Source organism: Ptychodera flava (assembly GCF_041260155.1).
Source record: "Ptychodera flava strain L36383 chromosome 23 unlocalized genomic scaffold, AS_Pfla_20210202 Scaffold_23__1_contigs__length_28996876_pilon, whole genome shotgun sequence".
Lineage (NCBI taxonomy): Eukaryota > Metazoa > Hemichordata > Enteropneusta > Ptychoderidae > Ptychodera > Ptychodera flava.
Genome location: NW_027248277.1, coordinates 9,313,370 through 9,337,351, shown reverse-complemented (window position 1 = coordinate 9,337,351; position 23,982 = coordinate 9,313,370). Strand labels below are relative to the sequence as shown.

General features: G+C 36.3%; 1 protein-coding gene across 1 annotated transcript in view; it reads left to right on the top strand.

Moving 5' to 3' along the window:
* The window catches only part of LOC139124198 (uncharacterized), a 49,296-nt gene extending 32,114 nt beyond the window's left edge, over positions 1–17,182 (top strand). The window contains exons 3-8 of the mRNA XM_070690338.1: positions 1,969–2,086; positions 2,236–2,607; positions 3,014–3,092; positions 5,165–5,243; positions 5,399–5,701; positions 16,149–17,182. Coding sequence (XP_070546439.1) covers positions 1,969–2,039 — 71 coding nt within the window. The 3' untranslated portion in view covers positions 2,040–2,086; positions 2,236–2,607; positions 3,014–3,092; ... (1 more) ...; positions 5,399–5,701; positions 16,149–17,182. The remainder of the gene's footprint in view (positions 1–1,968; positions 2,087–2,235; positions 2,608–3,013; positions 3,093–5,164; positions 5,244–5,398; positions 5,702–16,148) is intronic.
* Positions 17,183–23,982: the final 6,800 nt, after the last annotated feature.

The following is a 23,982-nucleotide window of genomic DNA, read 5'->3' as shown; positions in this document are numbered from 1 at the left end:
TTTTTATCATTATAATCGAAATTCATGTACACTGGATTAAGAACAATGAGTAAAACTTCAAAACGAGAAAGTCTAATTATGTTATTGGTTGAATCATTCAATCTGAGTCGGAATCGGAGTAGATCACTGAAGGTCGGCGACGTTTGGAGGCGATGCAACGACGCGTGATATACAGGCGAAGACTGTTGAGATAGGGAATTATTTCCGGTGATGTTGAAGGTAAAGTTGAACGATCCACCACTGATTTGTGCATTTGAGAACATCCCTGGTAGTTGCGGCAACTGATGGAGGGCATTTTGATGCGCTGACGACAAAGCACCTCGAATAGCATACGAAGGACCGGCCACCGGTCGCGGTGTATGTTCGGCCGGCATCAGTACTTCCGGTCGCGGTCGATTGTGGATCAAATGCAGGAGGTTGTATACCGGCGAGTATGTTGCTCATCTGACGCTGCTGGTCTGCACTGGCCATAGAATAGCGGTTGAGTAATGCTGGATTTTTGTGCCCGCTTAATAGCTTAGTTGTGAAGCCACAGTTGGTGGAACGCCGGAATCGAGCAGTCGTTGTACGCAGGCTTTACCGTACGAGCGCTGTCAGTGAGTCCCGTCGCTCAGAAAAAAACGGGCTAGCAATTGATCTACCTCAGGTGGCGGAATGTTCAGAACTTCGCAAGTTTCTACTGTCATGGTGTGAAGCCATTCCTTGAAAAGTGCCACTTCGCGTCTTGTTTTCATTTCCGTGTTTTGGTTTTTCTGCGGTGCAACTTTCGACATGTCAGCTGTGTTGACACGGGCACATCTCCCTGTGCAGTCCCAGACGGCACTGTCAACGACGCTATCGCGCTACCGTCGCGTTATCCTTGGAAAATACTTGTTTCTCAAGTGTCACAAGGTGTTTCATTGTATCTCCGTAATAAAATCACTTTCAAAATGATCAACATATTCGCAATTTGCCAGTCGTAATGTCGGTCCTCCATCGAGCGGGTTTCAATATACAGTAGACGACAATTTTTACCAAAGTATAAAGTAGTCCGCCAAATTTGATACTCATTTGCATAATTTAGCGTGAAATACCGAAAATTATTTTTTTTATCCACTGTACAGACATGTACATTTTGGGTACAGCTATGTTCAAAGACTCCCACCATAACATTGCCCTCTCTTTTCATGAATACAAAAAGCCTGATAATAAAATATGATTCAGTTAAAAAAAATATTGACTACCAGTTGCCTTAGAATGACCACCAAATTTAAATGTGGTGGTCAAAATGACTACCAGGATAAAATGTTAATTTCGAGCCCTGGGACATACATATACATACATACATACATACATACATACAGACTGACGACGGACGCCGGACGGATACCCATCCCAATAGCTTCTATAGACTACAGTCTATAGTAGCTAAAAATTCTTCTGTATAAGAACCAAGAGACTATTTGAGCTCAAAATTTGCTCATAGTATCATTAGTGCAAGTACTTTCAACCATGGCAACCACTTGGGCCCCGCCAAGGCTGCTTGCAGCTTAAATTTTATACTTTCTATTTTATTTGCATGAAGTATTAATTTGTAATACATTAATTGTTATATGTAGATTTTGACATAGTAACTAATCTTGTAAGTTCATAAACCACAGGTGATTACACTCACATTGGTTGTATATTGTTATGTTTTTAAAAGGATATTAAATTTCTATCAGACTGACAGAAATTTAATAATCAGTGTTTCTTCTTGCAAAATTTGTGATAAGATTGGTTTTAGTTTGTCAGAGAAATCATTAGATATCTCAAATATGCAACTAAATCTCACAGCCTACAGGATATAAGAATCAAATTTACAGAAACAGAGATCATGAACATTTGAGTGGGCTTTCTGAATTAGGGCAGATTTTGTTTTCCTTACTGTGAAATATCCAAAACAATGATGCTATTCATGTATTTTATCCATTAATCTCTGTCCTATAGAAACTGGTAATATTGAGGTGCATGTTGAAGCAGATGAAGAATTCTATGAAAAACAAAATGAAAGATCTTGATGAACAAATGAAAGGTCTTGATGAACAAGACCAAACACAGAGCATCAGTTAGTTAGTTTTAGCCATATAACACGTTCTTATCTGATTTCTAAACACCAGATTCATATGCGTTCATGGTGCATGTTGGACTAGATGAAGAATCCTACAAGCAACAAATGAGAGATCTTGACAGTCAAGTCCAAACGACAAGTGTCAGGGAGAAAAAGGAGCAATTGAAAGCAGCATGGGAGATAATACAAGCAGAAATTGACAAAACTGAATGTGAGGCTATAACAATAACACTTCTCTCCAAAGAGTAGATCAAAACTGCAGGAACAGCTTTGGTGAAGGAACGATGACCTTGAGTACCAAAAGAGACAGCTTGGCAATCCACTTGACCTACCTACTCTGTATAACCTGTACAGATTAGAACACACATGTCTATCTGGTAGTTTTCCTGACTCATTTGAACCACTATTGATAACTGATAAGATGAGAGAGGAGGCTGACAAAGTTGGATTAAAACTCAAGTTGAAAGCAACATATGACCAAGCCAGATTTAATGAACTGGAACTGTTCTTCATAAATAGTAAGTTTGCTCTGTCAAATGATATACTCATACAAGTAGTGCAACTACTGGACTTGACCACTCATCTGATGTTTGTCAATGTTTTAAATTATATTATAATGATATGCAATTCTACAATACTTATGAATTCTCAAAAAGCATAATACTTTTAGTTATCTGGTAATTCAGAGTCAGGCCCAGGATTTCAATGCAGAAATAGGGTCTATGCTATATTGCTCAATATTCTAACACTCTGGTTAAAATTCACTTTATTCCCATGTCTTCAACTCTTACGGAAAACCATGCATTATTTCATGTATGGTTGATATTAATAAAAAAGTGAAATATTACCTGCCTACTCAAATTTACCCAGTGGTACTTATCCAAACAGTAAAGGAGTCTATAGCTCTTAACTATTGTCATTCAGGAGATGGTGGTGGACTTAAACCAGTCAAAGTCTATGATGGGTGATCGAAGGAAGGGATGCTGAAGAGATACACATTGATGTAAGTTTGCGATCATTAAAAATAATCGATCACCTGGGCAACTAACAAACAAGCGACCTAGCGGCTGATATAGCTCCGCTGTGTTTATGTAAAGAATAACTATTTTTTACACATGTTGATGAAGAAGGTGGAAATCTTTGATAGCTCAATGCAGTGGCCAGAAAAAAGTGGCTAAAATAGCTGCAAAAATACACAATTGAAGATTTCATCATACTTTGAATATATCACATCGGATCATCCCTAAGAACATGTCAACCAAAGCTATCTGATGAGTAGTTTTTTTGAGAATAAAATTTTCTAACCAAAAATGGCAACAATTGCCCCCCAAAATAAAAATTGCAGATTTCATCATAATTTCAAGAGATCAAATTTAGTTCATCTATAGAAACCTGTATACCAAATTTCAAAGCTGTTAGACCAGTACTTTTTTTTGAGAAACACATTATTTGACCAAAAATGGGAAAAATTGCCCCAAAAAATAAAATTGCAGATTTCATCATAATTTCAAGAGATCAAATTTAGTTCATAACTTCATCTATAGAAACCTGTATACCAAATTTCAAAGCTGTTAGACCAGTACTTTTTGAGAAACACATTTTTTGACCAAAAATTGCCCCAAAAATTCAAAATTGCAGATTTCATCATAATTTCAATAAATATCATTTAGTTCATCTATAGAAACCTGTATACCAAATTTCAAAGCTATCAGATGAGTAGTTTTGGAAATACACGTTTTGACCAAAAATGGCAAAAATTCCCCCAAAAATACAAAATTTTCAGACTTCATCAGAAATTCAATATATATTACTCAGTTCATCTATAGAAACCTGTATACCAAATTTCAAAACTATTAGACCAGTACTTTTTGAGAAATACATTTTTTGACCAAAAATGGCAAAAATTGCCTTAAAAATGCAAATCTGCATATTTCTGCACAGTTTGAATAAATCTGAAATAATAGAATCTCACACCCCCAAGGACCTGGGATCAGATTTCTCACACGAGTTGGGGATATTTTGTCTCACATGAGCCGCAGGCGAGTGTGAGACAAAATATCCCCAACGAGTGTGAGAAATCTGATCCCAGGTCCTTGGTGTGTGAGATTCTTTTTCTCACATGACCACAAAATGCGTTAAATTCATATTGGACACGTACAATATTATAAAAAATCGTGACAACTCTGTCGTCTGCCACTGTACTTTGACCTGCTTACTTTGTAGTTCTAGTCCGTGTGTTACTCGTCATGCCATTGGATAACATTTTGCGCGTGGAACAAAACAGACTGTTTATCATCCAATCAGAGCTCGTGTAATATTTACTGCAGAGTGTGGGACGGTTTCTGAGAGTGTGGGATCGATTTTTCCCACACTGTCGATCCCGCACTCCCAGCGGCCAGGAATGTGAGAATACATCATCCCTAGGGACATATGTACCAAATATCAAAGCTATCTGACTGGTAGTTTTGAAGAAGGAGATTTTTAAGATTTTTTTACCAAAAATGACAAAAATTGCCTTAAAAATACAAATATGCAAATTTCACCACGATTTGAACAAATCTGACTGAAGTCACCCGAAGTAAACTGCATATCAAATTTCAAAGCAATCGGACAAGCGGTTTCAGAGAAGAAGATTTTTTTACCAAAAACACCAAAAAATGCCCCAAAAATACAAATATGCAAATTTCACCATGATTTGAACAAACTTAAGTGAGGTCACCCCAAGTGAACTGCATATAAAATTCAAAGCAATTGGACTTGCGGTTTCAGAGGAGAAGGCAATTGTTGACGGACGACGAACGACGGACGACGACGGATGACGACGAACGACGACGACGGAAAATCAACCTATTTGATAAGCTCCGCATCGCTGACAGTGGAGCTAAAAAGGCAACCTAGGAAGGTATACTTACATGGCAGCTGCTGATATTTGGCAATATGAAAATATAGTTACTGTACAGAAGTAAACTTTTACATGAGTCATAGTAATTAAGTCATGTATTATGATTAAGTTAATACCAATGAAACACTGAACATGTGACAAATGCTGTTTTACTTTGGCATTAAAAATTTCAGGGTGAAGACACTGATCAGAAATCTGACACAACAGTCACAGAAGAAGTTGCTGATAGAACTCCCACTGAACACATACAGTGTAAGTACAGCAGATTTATTTTAGTTTGTACTTCTCATTGAGAAAACTAGTACTTGATATGCAATGCAGAAATTATTCCACATTTTAAGTCCCAAGGATATCAATTATTGTATACCAATAAATAAATTCATTTTTGTTGCCGTCAGCCCTCAAAGACATCGAATCTAAACTTGAGATGGAAAGGGCAACTCTAGAATCTCAACTGAAGGAGGCAAAGGAAGAAAAGGCTACTTTGGAAGAGAGATGTAAGGAACTGAAACAGAAGTTAGAGAGTACTGAGCAGTCATTGGTCACTCAACGCATTGGGAACAGTGCAAAGCAGAAGGCATTACAGTCCGAACTTGGAGAGAAGAAGTTGATCGAGGAACTTCAGGATAAACTGGCAGAATTCAAGGATAAAGTGGAAGCATTGGAACATAAATTGGAACAATTTGAACAGAAGAAATCAGGAGAGAAAGGTAAAGTGTCTTTCATTGTATGTCATATATTGATTAGGATGTGTTTTAATGCATCACTTGCTGAATGGGACAAAGTCGGCCATTTTTCATGAATTTTGTTTTATGCAAGATACTAATTATATTGTTTGACACGTTGAAAGATACTGAATAGATGGGTGACCATGCATATATTTGACCCCGGTTTTAGACAAATTAAATGAAACCATCACAAATTTGAATTCATGGTCATGACCATTAATTCATTTTCACGATGGTTTCATGTATCATATCTAAAACCAGGGTTGAATAATTGCATGGTCACCCATTATTGAATCAGTATCTTTTAACATGTCAAAAAATATGAGTAGTATCTCGTATCAAACAAAAGTCATGAAAAATGGCCGACTTTGTCCCTTGAAGTAACTGATTGACTCTCCTGTGAGTAAATCAGTGTCTTGTGATTGGTCAATGTTTTAGTAGATACATTTTTGAAATTTGGCAGTTCCATGCAGGTATCTAGAATTGCCCCCTGCGACCAGTTCTAGATATCTAGAATTGCACCCTGCAACCAGTTCTATATATCTTGAATTGAATCATGCGACGAGTTCTAGATATCTAGAATTGCACCATGAAGGCAGTTCTATATATCTAGAATTGCACCCTGCAACCAGTTCTAGATATCTAGAATTGCACCCTGCAACCAGTTCAAGATACCTAGAATTGCACCCTGCAACTAGTTCTATATATATCTAGAATTGCCCCCTGCAACCAGTTCAAGATATCTAGAATTGCCCCCTGCAACCAGTTCAAGATATCTAGAATTGCACCCTGCAACAGTTCTACCGGTATATATCTAGAATTGAATCATATGCAACCAGTTCTAGATATCTAGAATTGCACCATGAAGGCAGTTCTATATATCTAGAATTGCACCCTGCAACCAGTTCTAGATATCTAGAATTGCACCCTGCAACCAGTTTCAGATATATAGGCCGGTATGTTATAATCCAGGACCTGTCCTAGATAATGGACTCTCAGTTTGCTGCTTTTCAGGTTGTACCTTACAATATTTACTTCTAAAACCTAGCTACAAAGTACTCCATAATACATTGGGGTTGCATAATGGGAAAATCTACTTACTGTAAAAGCAAAGCTTTGACACAATGAGGTATTACAGGAAATCATCCTTTGAAGTCACAAAACCTTTTACCATTGTATCAACCATGTCTCTGAAACAAAATAAAAAACAAAAGAACTTGCAGAATATTATCAAACACAATGGAAAAGTCATGAGAAATCTAAAGCTATATGAATTTACATCCATTCAAGGTCATGATGTCAACAGAATGTCTGTCTACACTACATCATAAACTATGACACGTAAATTTTGTATTGATATTAACTAATATATATCCCACTTCCATATAGGCAAGCACATAAATTATGGAAATGCCATGAATTGACTCAGCTTGTTGACTACAGTTTACACTAAAGTCATTGATGTCATGCCATGCCTGCATTCATCCTAGGAAAATTGAACTTTAGTGCTGGCTATTTTACCTTGGTAATCTACACAGTGTCTTCAGTCATGGTTTAGAGTTGAGATTGCAGAGACCCACACATGACTGAATCTTACAGTCTGTGTTTCTGATGGATATCATTTACCTTTCAAACGGGACTGGTTGCAGAATGCTAAACAATTTAAATTCTACAATAGGTCCAAATGTTAGGAAATGCACCCAGCAACTAGTTCAAGACATATTTTTTAGCTCATATTTGGTATATGTATAAATACCAAAAAGAGCTTATATGGTGAGTCGGTGGTGTCTGTATGTATGCCTGTATGTATGTATGTATGTATGTATGTGTGTGTGTATGTGTATACGCCAAAACTCCAAAACCGCCGCACCTACCATCTTAGTATTTGTTGTACAGATAGACCCAGGGGTTTAGATGTGAATTTCTTCAAATTAACATGTCAGTGTCAAAAATATGCAAATGAGGTAAGAAAAAGGGAAAATCCAGCAAATGTGCGGGGAGTGGTACAAGGCATTAACTGAAACAGCCTACACATCTGAGTTAGAGTTTCTATTTGACCTATTTGTATGCAGTATACCTATTACGTGTGGGAGCGGTGGCAGTGACTGAAACAGCCTACTCCACAGACCTTGAGTCATTTCCTGTCATTGTTCATGACCTGATACAAATGGCACACCTGCTGAAACTATGAAGGATTGTGTTGAAACATTCCTCTGCTAAGCCTGTTCTTAAAGTTGACCTCCAGTACCTGAAGTTTCAGACCTTATTTACTTTTGTCATTCTTGTATTTTTGGTTTAAATATTTCTTGATGGACCAATTTCAAACAAAATATGAGCACATTGTCCTTGACAGTATTTTTTAAAATTCTGAGCTAGAACTTGTCCCAGATGGACTCTAAGTTTTCTATCTCAGATTGCTTTCAGGTTGTACCTTACACTGTACTTCTTCCATGGCCAACAAAGCAGTCTGTAATATCATGGCAGTTGCATCATAGGAAAATCAACTTACTGTAAAATCAAAGTGTTTTGATTCACCCACCAAATCTATGACATAATGAGGTACTCAGGAAATCATCCTTTAAGTCATGGAAACTTTCACCATTGTATCAGCCATGTGTCACAATCTACAAAACAATAGAGACATTATAAAACTGTCATCAAATCCCTCTGAAAAATTCCTCAAAAATTTGTATCTATTCAATACAGAAAAGTATACATGAATTAATTTATATCAGGCGCCATAAAATAAATTCTTTGTTTGCCGTAAGCGTGCGGGTAGGTTTTTTTGACGAAATATGAAAAAACAAACACAGATCGTATGCTCGAAAATACGACGCGTTGTGTCCTTCCTATGTTGGCAGTGTTGCAGCAATTTACTTAAATTCGCAAAAAACGCAAATGTCGTACGATCGTTTCGATACAAATCAGATTACCTATCGTAAAGGGGTACATCAACCGCTGTACGTAAACTGTACATGTGCACCTCCTGTTGTAGCTAGCGACTGCAGTATAACCGTACGTTAAGATAGATCGACCGTTTCACAAGTTTATTTTCTCCCTCAAAGTTTCCAAATCGGCGGAGTGCGCGAATGGCTTGCTCTCCATACAGGACGGATCGAAAACAATTCTTGACTGGTTTAGCTTCGAATAAGGAACGGAACTGAATTTCCATCAGCTTTTCCGCGATCCGCGATTGATCACGATAAGCTTATTGGATCTGCACTGGGGCAAGCAGTTACCGCCGGTGAAATGTTCGTTGTTGAATGCTCCAAATAGTTCGTACGCAGTATAAGTTGCTCTTACTTTGAACATTTTTTGGTGCTAAAAACGATGTGGTCATTGTATAAGTCCGGATTAGAATTCAGTTTTCAAAAATAGCAATGGCCATTCGGCATTGCTGTCTGGACAAGCAGAATATTCAGCTTTTTAGTATGCAATAGCGTTGATCACTTAATGTCATTTTTCTTGCATTAACCCCTTGACTACCTATGGCGCCGGATATATCCGGCGCCATATTGAATTACCATATACCTTGAGTGCCGGAAATATCCGGCACAGTTAAATAGGCGTATTTGCTTCGTTTTTGTTGCTAAAAATCCCGTAATTTCGGCGTCGGCACGCAGCACGACTAAGATTGATGTATTCCGATCTGGCCTGAATGTGATTGCGCCCCCGTACGTCCGAGTATGGCCAAAATCCGGAAGCAAATGTCGTGACCCATGACCTCGACCGTGAAAGGTCAGGCTGATCACAGAAGTGTCAAGCTGATTGTTTAAAGTTTCGGAGTTTTCAAAAGTACGGACGATCGCGAAGATGTTTATGGTTTGTTTTTTAATGAAATGAAATGTTTATTTATTGAAAACAAATGATTTATATGTAAATATGTTCTATTAACAGCAATATTCGTGAATGAAACTAGAGGAAATACAATTTTTTACTATAAGCCAGTGAAATTTTATAGCAGCCATATTATCAATATGACTGGTCACATGACTGGTCATGTGTTTGGTCATGTGATATGTTGTTCAGTAAAATGTATTTTTAAATATTGTGAATTAATTTTTGATAAATCATAACCATTTTAGATGCATGTTTCTGCAAGGAAGACATAAAGCAGGTGTTTACAAATATAAAATGTGTTGATTTTCAAATACAGAATCACATCAGATGCTGATGTTTGTGGTTCATTTATTCTGCCTTTTATTAGAAAAATCTTAAATAGGTACATCTATAAATAAAGCAAAGGGTAGTTATTATTACATATATGTAAAGACAATGCCATGAAAATTGCAACTGTATTCAAATTTGCGTCATTTTATGGAAAAAACGATTCAAAACACGACTGATGCTTCAAATATTCATATTCTTTGCCAACTCTGGTCACATGATTTGTCATGTGATCAGTCACGTGACCTGGAAATACAAAACTTATGTATGAAAAAGTGGGAAATTTCATGCTGATTCAGAAAATATATGGTTTATTGGTACTTACTTAATTTTTACTCTAAGCAGTGTTCATGCAATGACCACACCCACGATTTTATCAATATTTACATAAGGGGCCTGGTATATAGGAATACATTGGCCTTGGTAGTCAAGGGGTTAATATGCAAAAATGTGTCCGCATTTTCGGCAAGAACGATGAAATTAAAACTGCTAGTGTCATAATGCATACAGAAAATCACACTGATTCATATTAATTTATGGCTCAGACTACAAGTTGCAACAACAACCAGCAGTAACACAATTTGTCGATTTTCAGGCAGCGGTGTTCAAAGTCGCGCGCGCAGCTATATATAGTAACAATCCTGACACGGAGATCAGCGCTATTAGAATTCGCATAAAAGACTAGTTGATACACAAAATTCAGAATAAATACCGGTAGTCTTTAAAGTTACGGCTAATGGAGCATTTAACTCACCAGAAACAGTGCTCAGGACTTGTATTTATTTGACACTTAAAAGGAGGATTTGTACTCAAGGCTGTTATGATTTGCTCAGTTACCCACTCTTCTTACTGCAAAAATTCTAATTGTATGGAAGAGATAGTAGTTTCACCTTTTACCAGAAGATGTCTAGCATTTGTTTTCTGAGTGACAACTATACTTTGTTATACTCAATAACTTTTGCAGTTTAATATGTGGAATTTTCAGGTTTTGCAAGAACACCTTTTTGTTGTAAGTTTACCCCAACATTTCGAAATTTATAGTGTTTCGTTGGTACTATGTAGACTTTACTTCTCGATGACAAGCTTGACAGGTGCTGTTCAACATGCGCTTCTCCAATTGTCTAAATGCCCTGGACTACTCGTTGGTCGTTGTGTCCTCCTGCCCTGCTGTTGTATTTTTCTCTCATGTCCTTTCCCGTATTATTTAAGAATGGGATTTTAAACTAAGTTTAAAGCTTGGTTTTGATCATATGATAGATATAAATTAAAGATAAAAATATACGTCCAATCGTAAACATCAATACAGGTCTCGATCTTAAATTTACATGTTATAATTAATATACAAATGTCACTTAGACACGTTGCAAAATTGAACCCATTACATGAAATTCTCAGGTTCCTTCATTAGGTGTTTATCAAATATATTTTGTTTCCTTCAAAACTTCGTAAACATCCTAGTAATACGTAGTTGCATCTTTTATATTTGTCGCAAATATGCTTTTTATTCATATTTGAGATCTTGTTATTTTAATTAATAGTTTTACTGGCACCTATGACCACCTAGTGCATAAATCTCCGTCAGAGACAATCTGTAGATCTTCGTAACACAACCAGTGATTACTATCACACTGTACATGTTGTACATTATGTACTGGTATAGTGTTTATTGCCATTGTTTATTATGGAATTTTTGTTCAGACTCAGAGTACTCTAAGTATGCTTGTTGTATTTACACAAGTATAACCTTTGTTTCCACGCATTATTTTCAGCGTGCTAATGAAGAGCATAAGTAACACTGCATTGTAAATGTAACAGATTATTTTTTCATACTTGTGACCCATAAACCGATGGGAAAGTTAGAGTTTATGCGATTGATCTGGTGTTGTGTTTTTTTTTCTGTGTTTGTTTTTTTTGCTGGCTGGCTGGTAGGTTTTTCAAAAATCCAAGGACGGCAAACAAAGAATTTTATTTACACGGCCTCATATCCTAATATAAAGAGATTTTATCTACTTCTATCTTTAGTACATCAAAAACTATGACATGTACAACTCAAACTGACACAGAAGCTACAAGCACTGCCTAATGTTTCACAAAGGTAAAGGCATGAACTATGGTATTGACATGAATTAAATTGCCTCAATCAGATTGCTGACTACAGTTCATATTAAGGTCATGTCATGCCATGACTGCATTCATGCTAGGAACGGTTACTTATGATCTAAGAAAGTAGCCTTAATGTATTAGGGGTTGGGATTTGAAAATGGCAAACTGAAAATTACACTCCAGAAATTAGCTGCACAAGTGGTAGGAAAGTGACTGAAACCTCCCCTGAAAACAGTAAGCGAAATGAATGAATACAATCTATTATGAGAACATCAATCATTATGTCTTTTTTAATGTAATGTAAAATGTATTTTGATATGATGTATGGAATAGGATAAGCAGTGTTCTCCCACCAAAATTTTTCCCAGCATACTGGTACCATTGACCAGATTTCAACATTTCTCAAATAATAAATATGCATAAATGAGGCCTCTGTTGCATTCATGAAGAAATACATGAAGTTATACTTTTAAAAGGATAAGTATAATAACTTTTCATGAGTTTTTCACACAAGCCTTTACAAAATCTGTATGCATACACTACGGCCCAAAGGCGCCTCATTTTGTACGGTAATAACGTCCCGAATTTTCGCCATACATAGGTGGAGTGCGCGTTCAGAGAGTCAATTTCACCTCCAGCGTCATGTTGAAAATTTCGCCGTATTTCCTTGTTGCACATCTAAATATTAATGAAAGAGCAACAGGTCCTATTTCCGTATATGCTGCCCTAACAATTAAAATATTTTGGGAAGAATTTCACGAGGGAATTCCAAAAATACGTAAGCGATAAGAGACATATGCAAAATCAAGTAAAAACACAGTCAACAGCAAAAAGATCTTCAACTCGTCATTTCATAAAAATAAGAGGGAAACTCAAAAAAATAAAACCATAGAGTTTTAGTTATCGTTCATGATGTGTGTCATACCAAATATTATAGAAAATAACAGCGAAATGAAAAAGTTAAACCAACGGTTTTTTTAAAATGTATTTTCATTTTACGATGTGTTTAATCTGCTCGCTTTCCCATAGAAAACAATGGCGTTCAATGTACTGAACAGACCGTACAACTCTCGCTCGTTCAAATTTCTCAATTCTGAACCAATTATAGTGAAAAGTGGCACGCTGTTCCCTTGATATATATACAATATTGCTGTCGTTATAGTTTTTCTGAATTTCTCGAAGAAACTTGTTTTAGTTGCATTTTATTTTTCCGATCGCTGAATTTTTGCTCTTGCCCTCAATAAAATGGCGATCTTACGGCGTTTGCATATGCAGAATCAGGGTCTAATATTGACCCATTTTAATCGGTTAGCGTCTCTTAAATTGTACAGACCGAATACCAGTCAGGTTGTTGTAATTTATACCAAATTTTGGCGAATATCAACCATGAAAATTCCAGTAAACTGCAAAAATAACACAGAACAGAGGCGAACGGGTGTAGAGTCTCCACTGTAATCGTGCAGTGAACGTTATCGATCGATATCCTTTTGTCCGAAATTGATACATTGTTGTCTCGCTCACTCGCATGTAGTCCCCCGTTCACAATGGCGCCAAACTACGCCGAGGTGCGCCAAAATGTGCTGAAACGTACGTAAAGGTATCACCAAAACTGAAAAAAGTGTTGTATATTTACTGTCAGTACAGGAAACCAAGGGATACCTTGATGTTAAAGTGTATAAGTCAATATATGGGTTATTGTGGAAATGTTTATGACGTGACCTCAACACACGAGCGCCCGGCACAAGCGGCGCCCAAACAGATTTTCGATCGATAATCTATTGAAAATAAATTGATACAATGTTCGCCGTTGTCAATAGCGACCGGCTGAGAGCGCTGTTCGATAGAAATTATGCTTCGCGGAATACCGTACACTGAGGCATACTTTTGGGCCGTAGTGATATAATAAATGACATTGAGACAAAAAACCTAGTGAGAGAACAGTGCTGTTGACAATAATGGGCTCCAGAAACACTCGAAAACTTATGTTTATCATGCATATCTCCACATTTATCATAAAATATCATGGCTGATATTTTATGTTACTTGTCACCAAAATGGAGAGATATGGATATGTGTATATGATAATGGTATATATACTGAATGACCTGACAAATGGTTGAAGTCAAATATTGAAAATTACACATTAGACATTCAGAAGAAAAAATTACTTCCCCAGAGACTATCTTCACACAAAATATTTAAACAATCTCTTAAACTGCAATGCCATGCCAGACAAGTGAAATCTGTATGACTAAAATGGAGGGAAATCACATTATGTTGTACACTCAATGCAATATTTGTGTGTGTTTCGACTAAGGCTATAGGAATATGTAAATGATCTAGGAACTTTGATAACATTACTACTGCCTCCTAGTAAAACTATTTCTGTACAGGCCTGGTCAAAATTACTCAAAAATTCCAAGAAAATTGACTTCAAAGTCACGAACATACAGTGGCATATGGAACATAAAAAGTTATGATAAGAAAATTAGAATTTTTGAGTTACAATCTTGAAACTGATGCCATGGAAAATAGACATTCTATGACTGTATCAATTGATTAAGTTATCATTGAGAATTTGACCACAGTCGGAGAACTATTCATACTAGAGAATTTTCATTTTTTTTTGAATAAGAGAAATGTTATGAGGAAATGAGTAATGTTAAAGTAAAGATTTGTGATGACACAGATCTAGTTTGTTAGTTCACAGAGCTTCCCCCCAACCCCCTTCCCACTTTCAGGATGCAGCAGTCCTTAAGCCATGTACTTAATGCGGACATAGACATCTTGCCATGTGTTATATATTTACCTGTGTTTATATTGATGGCACTTGGCATCACCAAGCCTTTGTTTCAGGCTCCATGTCCAGTTTCATTCATTGTAAGCCATGCTGTTGGACTCAATGTCTCACTGAGAATAATGTTGCTATGGTTACCAGTAATGCATAATTGTATTAATATACTGATACGTGATTAGATTGTTTTCTTCAGTCCTTAAACTTTTGAAAAAAAAAATTCATTATATTTGAACTCCTAAAGGAGTTTTGAAAAAAAGCAAATTTTAAATATTTATGTTGCCATGGTTACTTGATTACACTACTGCACTTATGTATTTATGTACAAAAGTAAGTCTTGGTCAAACTAGAAAATTCCAACAAAATATTCATTGAAAAGTAATATTTAATATGTTTATTCAAACTCACAAATCTCCAGTAAAACACTACAGAATTTTCACTGTCTACAAATTCAAAAATTTTCGACAGAATGAGAATTTTTGAACAATAATTTAAAATACTGCCACGGATACCAGCCATGCATTCTATGGGTATTTCCATTTATTGAGAATCATTGTACAGTGAACTACAGTACCGGTATGTAAATACTTCCTAGAGAATTTTTATTTCAACCTCAAACCATGTACTAAGGAAATAGCAACTTTTAGCAAACTGAATAAAATCTGTTGCCATGGTGACTAATAATAATGAAATGTAGTAATGTATTCCTACACAATGAGCAAGGTTACTTCAGTCTTACAACTTTGGGAAAGAATTTTCATTTTACTTCAACAGCAAAACAGAATATGAAGAAAAGCATATTTTGAACATTTATATTGCCATGGTAACTTGTTATGCACGACAATACTATTGCAGGAATATATAATAAACAAGCTTTTATCAATCTCTAATTTTTGCAAAATAAAATTGGATCTACTGCATGAAATACAAAAGTTAAAGGAAAACAAATATTTTGAGCCATTGTCATCATGAAATGTTGCCATGATTACAGTTATTAGAGAATGAATTGATATTTTTGTACATAATAGGTACATCTCTGCAAATAAACAAATGTACTAAATTTGAAGAATTTGAAAATTAGTTTAACGAATATTATTAAAAATTTATGACAAAAATACTTATTTTGCCTATTTCTACTGAAAATGTTGCTATGGTAAATTTGCAAAATGACCAATAATTGAGAAAAGTTCCAAAAAATAGTATTATACTGTACTTAAAAGGATTTATTTTAGTTCTTCAAAAAATTCTGGGGCAGTGGAAAAACTTTGAATAAAAGTATGTATCTTTTTACAGCAGAACAAAAAGCAAGCTGTGCAACAATCAATGCATTCAATAATTTTCACAAATTTGACCTTTGCCTTTCAGGTGACTGGTCAGTGACATTGGTCAATGGTCAACATCAAGACCAAGGACAAAAGTTCAAGGGACCAAGAGGTTTAGCCTTCCACCGTGATAAACTTGTGGTGTGTGACAGTGATAACAATATTGTACAGATATTGAACAAAGATTATACCTGTGACAAAGTCCTAGGAAGCTTTGATGGTCAGTTTGCAGAGCCATTCCGGCCACTGAGTGTAGCCATCTCACGTTTAAACCACTATTTCATACTTGATGATGCAAATAAACAAATTGTTGTTTGTGATGAAAATGGTAAAATTATCCAAATAATTACTATACCTAAAAAAGTCGAAAAAGTCTGGGACATAGCACTGATGGGTGACTTTGTTTTGGTCACTTTGCATTTGACCTCTCCGGACACCAGAATGAGACCTGAGGACACAGGTGATAGACTGGTCAAGTACACTCAAAGAGGATATTATCTCAAAGAAGTCAATGGTCAAATTAGAGGCCAAGGACAATTCAACTGGCCGGTGTCTGTGGTTGTAAGCAGCAACAATGTCATCATGGTTTATGATTGGGGCAATGGCTGCATCAAGTGTTTTGACAGTGACCTGAATTTTTTACATCAATTCGGACAAAGTCAGCTATCAGGGGCATTGTGGGACACCACGGATGCATTGCTGTGGATGAAGATGATAATGTTTATATTGGTGACTTTGATACAATCGTAAAATATCGATGTGATGGAAAGTGGATCTGTTATCTGTTGGAAGGTAATGTGAGTTACCCTGCGTACATTGCAGTCATGGGTGATAAAATTGGTGTTGTAGAGGCTGGCAGTGACCAAATCAAAGTATTTTCCAAGTAGATAAAATACACCAACATGAAGTGTATGTCTACATGACATCAAAATGTCAGAATTTGGAGGAATTTTTGAAAGGAATAATTTGTGAGCGTTGAAGTTTGAACGCATTGCATTGCCTTGACTGCATTGTTGACAAGGATGTCATGGCAACAAGTTGATTGCAAGGTTATTTTTACAAATTTAGAAATATGGTTGTTGACAAAAATTGTGATTTTTGTCAGTCGATTCATCTCAGGGATGTTAGAAATCCAAAACGGAGATGTTTTGTGGATTTATCATCAACAATTTTGACCAATTTTGTCATGGAGGTATTTGACTGCCGCTGTACATGGTATACCCCAATGACAACATTGGTCAAAAATGTTTGTTGATATTTAAATGTTGGCGTTATTTTTCACTTTGAAATTAAATTTATGGATCGGACAATCGTAGAGATACAGTTGCTCACTTCTTTTGTATGACGATGGAACAATCTTTCAAATTTTGTAAAATTTTAGCCAAAATTTGGTCAACTTCAACAGAGGCCCGGGGATGTCTTCAGTCAATAGTACAGATACACCTTCCAGCACATCGCCATAAATATCGGGCGAAATATCAATTGTGTGTGCAAAATAAGATGAGATAAAATACCTGCATATCTGATGATGTTAATTTTGTTGTAATCTGTCGATATTTCCATCCGATGGAGGAAGATTACTCCGATTTAACTACTTGAACCTTAGCAATCAGCGCCATTCTAAGTTCAAGTGCGCCGTTGAGGGCGTTGTACGGGTCGAGCTCACTACGTCAAAGGAGGTCAACAAAGGACGACACATCTTTGTACAAGTTGTACAGATTTTTATAGGGTAGTTTCATAATATTCACAGTGCTTTCTTTCTCTACCAGTGTATTGTTTTTAACTTGTATTTTAAATAGTTTCTAGACAGTTTAATCGTGATCTTTAGGGAGAGAATAATCACCTTATCCTTCCTAAGAAAATGGTTGCTGCCCGTATATATGAAATTACAATAGTGTGGAGAACCATTGTAAAGTTAGAGCAGTTAATAAGGACGCTTACATCCCAGACGACCTGTGTAAGATCATGGAGGTAGTAGAGACTACTACTACCTCCATGGTAAGATGTAAACAAATAAAATGAAATTTGGCACCAGCGTAGATCACGATTTGTAACGTTGTCGTTTATTTCTTGTGAAGTTCATGGCATAGACTGACTGTTTTAGTAGATTCATTTGTCAGTCAGTACAATTTGAAGTGTATTTTGAACCCTAGACATTATAATGTATTGTATAAATTTTGCTGCATGTAGTTTGAATACAATGAACCAGGACCACAGTGTAGTAGTGGCAATATTTTTGTCTGATGGGAAGTCTTTTAAAATCTTGAAAAATACTTTATGTAAACAAACAGCGATTTATTTTGAGTATGTTCAGGTGGTAATTTTCCACACAAGTATGTATGTATGTCAATTTTAAATAATCTGAAATAGAAATAAAATACTTTTATTTCATCGTTGATTTTCGAGTATCGGCTTGTTTTTTTCTCAAAAAAATATCGCCCAATGTTGCTACGTTTGCCATGATGAATACATGCGGTTCCACAGGCTTTCTGTTGAGTGGGTAGTTTGTAAAAGTGTAGTTTATGCTACGTTCCGACGTTCTGTCCCGTAGCCTTATCATCAGGGGTGATAAGATTACGGGAGGTTGCAGTGGCGGGCATATCTACTACGGGATCGATAGATCGAGCCGAAAATCGATCTATTTAGCAGACTACCCAGCTAAGGAGCGCCTGTGCACTGCGCACACGTGAAATCATCTGCTGCATTCTTGCAGAAACAAGTTTGTTATCATTGTTATCAAGTTGATTAGACACTGTGGATGATGTGTTGTTCATACACAGACTCAGAGCAACATTCACTGGATGAAAAGAACCGAGTGGGGAGAGTATCGCGGGCTCGTCAGGGCGCCCTCAGTTGTCAAATAGTATTAACTACTTTTGTTTCACAGAAAGTTTCACAGAAATCAATCACGCGGCGATCACTTTGAACAGGTAATAGCATATGAACTATGTGTGTTGAAAGGAACAGCCGTCGTACTTAAATAGCAATTCTGGAAAAATCAAGAACTCTTAGTCATAAAAAGAGCTGTACGAATTGGATAATTATATTCTTCCTGTCTTTGCCAATCAGCGATCCTGTACATAATGATAAGGCTTCGTTGCTTAGTCTACTTTCGCTATAAAATCTACCTTTCTACTGGACTAAGGTACTCTCCCGGACATAGATGTCAAATATTCAAGATAGCTGCCGTCGCTGCTAGCGATAGCGGTCCGATCCGCTGATCTGTTTAGCATTAGAAGTTTAGCTTACACAGACTAGGTAGGAGACCACAGGCACATATACAGTCGCTACGCGAAGCCGGCCTGTAGAGTGACGGCTAATAGCTTAATAATTTGCACATTAATTTAGATAGTTTAAGCTATGACATGCTGTAGGTTAAAAGATTACTGTCAATACCTTCAAAATGCAGGATGTGTTATGATACATGTAACATGCAACAGCCTTCGACATATCCACAGACTAAAAGACCAGTTCTATTGAATCTTGTTAATAAAGTAGTTACCTTTCTGGCAGAAAATCCGGTAAAAAGGGATCTACCACCAGACCCAATGCTGGTAAGATTATTCAGGGATTGTTATCAAGATGAATGAGGACTGTAAATTACTTCAAAACAATCGGCATTATTTTATTTTCAAAGTATACTCCGACCACTGAACAAAGACATAAGTAATGTATTTTTCTCGACTTGCTGACCCTCCGTTTCAAATAATTCTAGTCTTAACAAACAAGTCTTTGAAACATTAAAGGAAATCAGGCTTCCGCTTGACTGCCTATGATCAAAGGCGAATAAACCTTCCGAATTCAAAGTTTTAGAGTGGACGTACGGTAGACCACGGACGTCCATGGGTAGAAAAACACATGTATCCCGGGCATGTACCGGTATCCAATCGTCAACCGATTTGCAAACAGTCGGAAAGAGAATGGAAAGGGCTAAAAAGTAAAGCTAAACCATTTTTATACAATTCTGGCCCCTGTATCATGGAGCTAGTACCGAGTAAGAGTTGAACTGTGGTACCGGTGAACTCCTTTATATGGCAAACGTGGTTACTGAGCTTTGCACAACTTTCTAACATGGAAAGCATATCTCCTGACCCAAGGAATGGTTATTCGGAATTTAAACCTACCGCGATTTCAGTTCTGCAGGCATTAGCAGTTCAAACCACACCGTCTCCTACACAGGCACATATACCGTCACTACGCGAAGCTGGCCTGTATACCAGCATTGGGTCTGGTGGTGGGTCCCTTTTTACCTGATTTTTCTGACAGAAAGGCAACTACTTTATTAACAAGATTCCATCGATCTGGTCTTTAGTCTATGGATATGTCAAAGGCTGTTGCACGTTACATGTCTCATAACACATGCTGCATTTTGAAGGTATTGACAGTAATATTTTAAGCTAAACTAGGTCATAGCTTAAATTATGTAAATTAATATGCAAATTATCATGCTAATTAGCAGCACTCTGGCAAAAATTTCTGAGGCAGTAATTATTTCCTTTTGCTTTGGGCTTTTGTACACCTAAATGGCAATACGTTTTGTTCAATGGTCAGCTTTACGAGCTGATATTTGAATGTACAGTAAACAACAATTCTGACATAATGTGTCTTGCTTAAAGGTACACAGTCACCTGTAATCTAAATATGCCCATATATGGTCAAAGGGGCGTTCCTTGGTATTCAAAATGCCCATGTGAGGGCGCTGTTTTAAAAAACGGCCACCCGCTTAAAATCTGTGATTGGTTAGATTTTCGTTTTCCATGGTTAACTGTGGCAAAATTGGAACAGATGACAGTATACCTCTAAAAATGACTGTGCTCAGTGCAGTCTCTCACAGTAAATAAGAGTTCTGTTACAGTAAAGTACCGTAGTTACTATGAACTCATTCTGTTTGTGTGTGAGTGTGTGTCACAAGTTGCATCAGGAGCTGTCACACCAATACACACATACTGGTAGATATTAAGATACTTTGTAACTGTGTCCATATTGCATCAGGAGCTGTCACACCAATACACATAGATATTTAGATACTTTGTAACTGTGTCCATATTTATTCAATACATCTCCATCTCTGACAGCTATACAATGTAAATTTTCCCCTAAGATTTCATTAAAAGTAAAAAATACAGATATTTAATATGGTTCAAAAAACTTCAAAATGATTTGTTTTTCATGTACCGGTACATAGACAAATACATCCATCATTGCCATATGATCATATGACCTGTGAACTCTGACCCCAACAGTCAATTCTTGACTGATTCATTGGAATGCAAAGTGTAATTTTCAAATTTCCATAAAGATATTACATTGACAGATCAAGGTGATGATGATTTATCTAAAGATGATTATCAGGTTCCGCATATGATTAAGTTTTTTTGCAGTAACTAAAAATAATTTTCATAGTAATGTTGTAAGTCAATGACACCTATACTGTTGAATTGTCTCTGTCCCTTTTATTAGAAAAATGACTTCAAATTATGTTCAGCAGCACACTGTGCTTAAACCCTTTCACCATCATGGTTTAGCCCAAACCCATTGTTATCAATCGTGAGTGTGGACCTGTTTACAGGCAATTGGGGGTGAACAGGTTAAGAAGAGAACACTTTATGCTCATGAATAGGCATCTGAATTAATTTACCCAATACATAGATGTGTCTACGATGATTGACAGGTCTGGGTTGGCTGAATTGGAATGGTAGTTGAGAAAAAAATGTTGGGTTTCATGATAAACAGTGAAAATGACTATAACAAAATCATAATGAAAGGATGTTACTGCAAAATCTGATTCTTGCCAAGGTTTTCATGATTCCAGACTGTTTTGAATACAATTGATTTCAAAGCACGGTGAATTCTGGGTAATTTTGTCCTAGTCACTATGGCTACAACTGCTGCCTATCATGGGATACCTTGAATATATCAAAATTGCTTGTTTCATATACCGGTATACTGACCCAAAATCAGTGGAAACCAACTTTCCGCAGAAAATGTACAAATTCTTTGAGAAATTCAGGATATTTTATTATACTTTGGGTAAATGTTTGACGGCGTACAAAACACTGAAGGTTATTACCATACTACTACATTGGTTTTCTGTAGAAAATACGGTACATTGCCAAGACTACAAATTATTCAAAAACTAATTTTTCTGTTTGCGTATTCTTTTACATTATTTTATTTACTATCATCTTTATTGCTACATTTATGATTGCATGGTTACTACATATCAATTACTGTTACTGGCAAATCTGTCAATATTTGCACTTGTCTTCATGTTTTGCACATTTGCATATTTACACTTTAAAATATCACGTACAATGAAATGCTACACATAAAACTATAATTACAACTGAAAATTTACCAAAGACATTAAAAGGAAATTTACAATTATATACAAAGAACATTTTGCAAAAGTTATATCAATGATTTGAGACAGGAGGAAAAAAATAATCTTTCTATTATAATTACATCCATTGTGCCAGGAATGGTAAATTGAATCAACTACAACATCACAATATGGGGAAGCCATGATATAATTTGCTCTATCAATCTCCTCTAGATAGGTATCAAATGATACTTTCTGTTTTCAAAAAGTATAAAGCTTACATTATATGTACTTCAAAAATGTAAAGTTCAAAGTCGTAGGTGCACAGCTTCCAAAATAATACTTGGTATGTAATAATGAACTAACAATGCGTACCATGTGCCTTGTTGAAGTAAAGTAAAATGATATATCGCTACAGGAGGGGTAAAATTTGGACATGAAAAGTTTGTTTCAATAAGAGTATGATGGCAAATCGTTGCAGGACCAAAAAAAAACAATTCATAGGTTTGTTTCTCATGCACGGTCTCTTACAAAAAAGGATGTAGCAACACAGTTTTAATTTTATTTTACCGTGATTGCAAAATCTAATTAGTAACTGGATAACAAGAAGAGTGTGTAATATGCAATTGTCCCAGCACGGTGACAGCGGTAAATTCACTGTTCAGAACTGTTCAGTGCATACATATGATCTGACAAGCATTAATATCTTTTGTTTGTAGTTTTCTGAATCGTATAATCCCCAAAAGAGGACTACAAGCACAGCTGGATTAAATCAGAATCTGTGAGGAAACAACCTCTTTCTGTGGTATCATTTTTACTCCATGAGGGTTATAGTGCATACGACTTCTTTTCTGAGACATGGTTGGGAAATCAGTGCAAAATTAGTGCGTAGGACAATTGTAGAAACTACTACAAGAATATGGCATATATTAACATATACTTAAATTGTCATTATGTCAATTGACCATTCAGTGAGTAACTGAACAGGTCAGCTGACTGGACCATTCCATTATATATAACAGAGATGAATCACATTCTACATGATGGGGCCAGCACAAACACATTTAGACATGGAGACAAACTGGCAAAAACTGAAGAATGCTGGGTCCACAACGGGCAACTTTACAAATCAACACAAACCTAGGGGTCCTATTTTAACTTCTATTTCAGGCCCTCTGAAGAAATGAAATTGTTTCTGTCAGGGAAGTGGACCCAGTTCTCGAAGCACAATTAAACCATCCCTGAGCTAGATTTAAATTTTATATAAAAACATTTCATTGTCGAACAAAACATGAAAGTCTACTTGATTGTTTGTTGTTCAATTTGACTCAGAGTTGATTTTCAGGAAGACTAGGTTTTCAGTCAAGTTAAAATGTTTGGTTGTCATACTGCCAAATAATTCTTGATTGATTCTCCATCATTCCAATGAAAGGGACAAAGTCATTGTCTTCAGATAAAAGCTTTGTTGATATTATCAGAAAAAATAAGCTTTATCAGACAGAAACTTGGAGTGTCACGTGTGAACAATGTTGTTCATGTTTCAATTTGATATTAA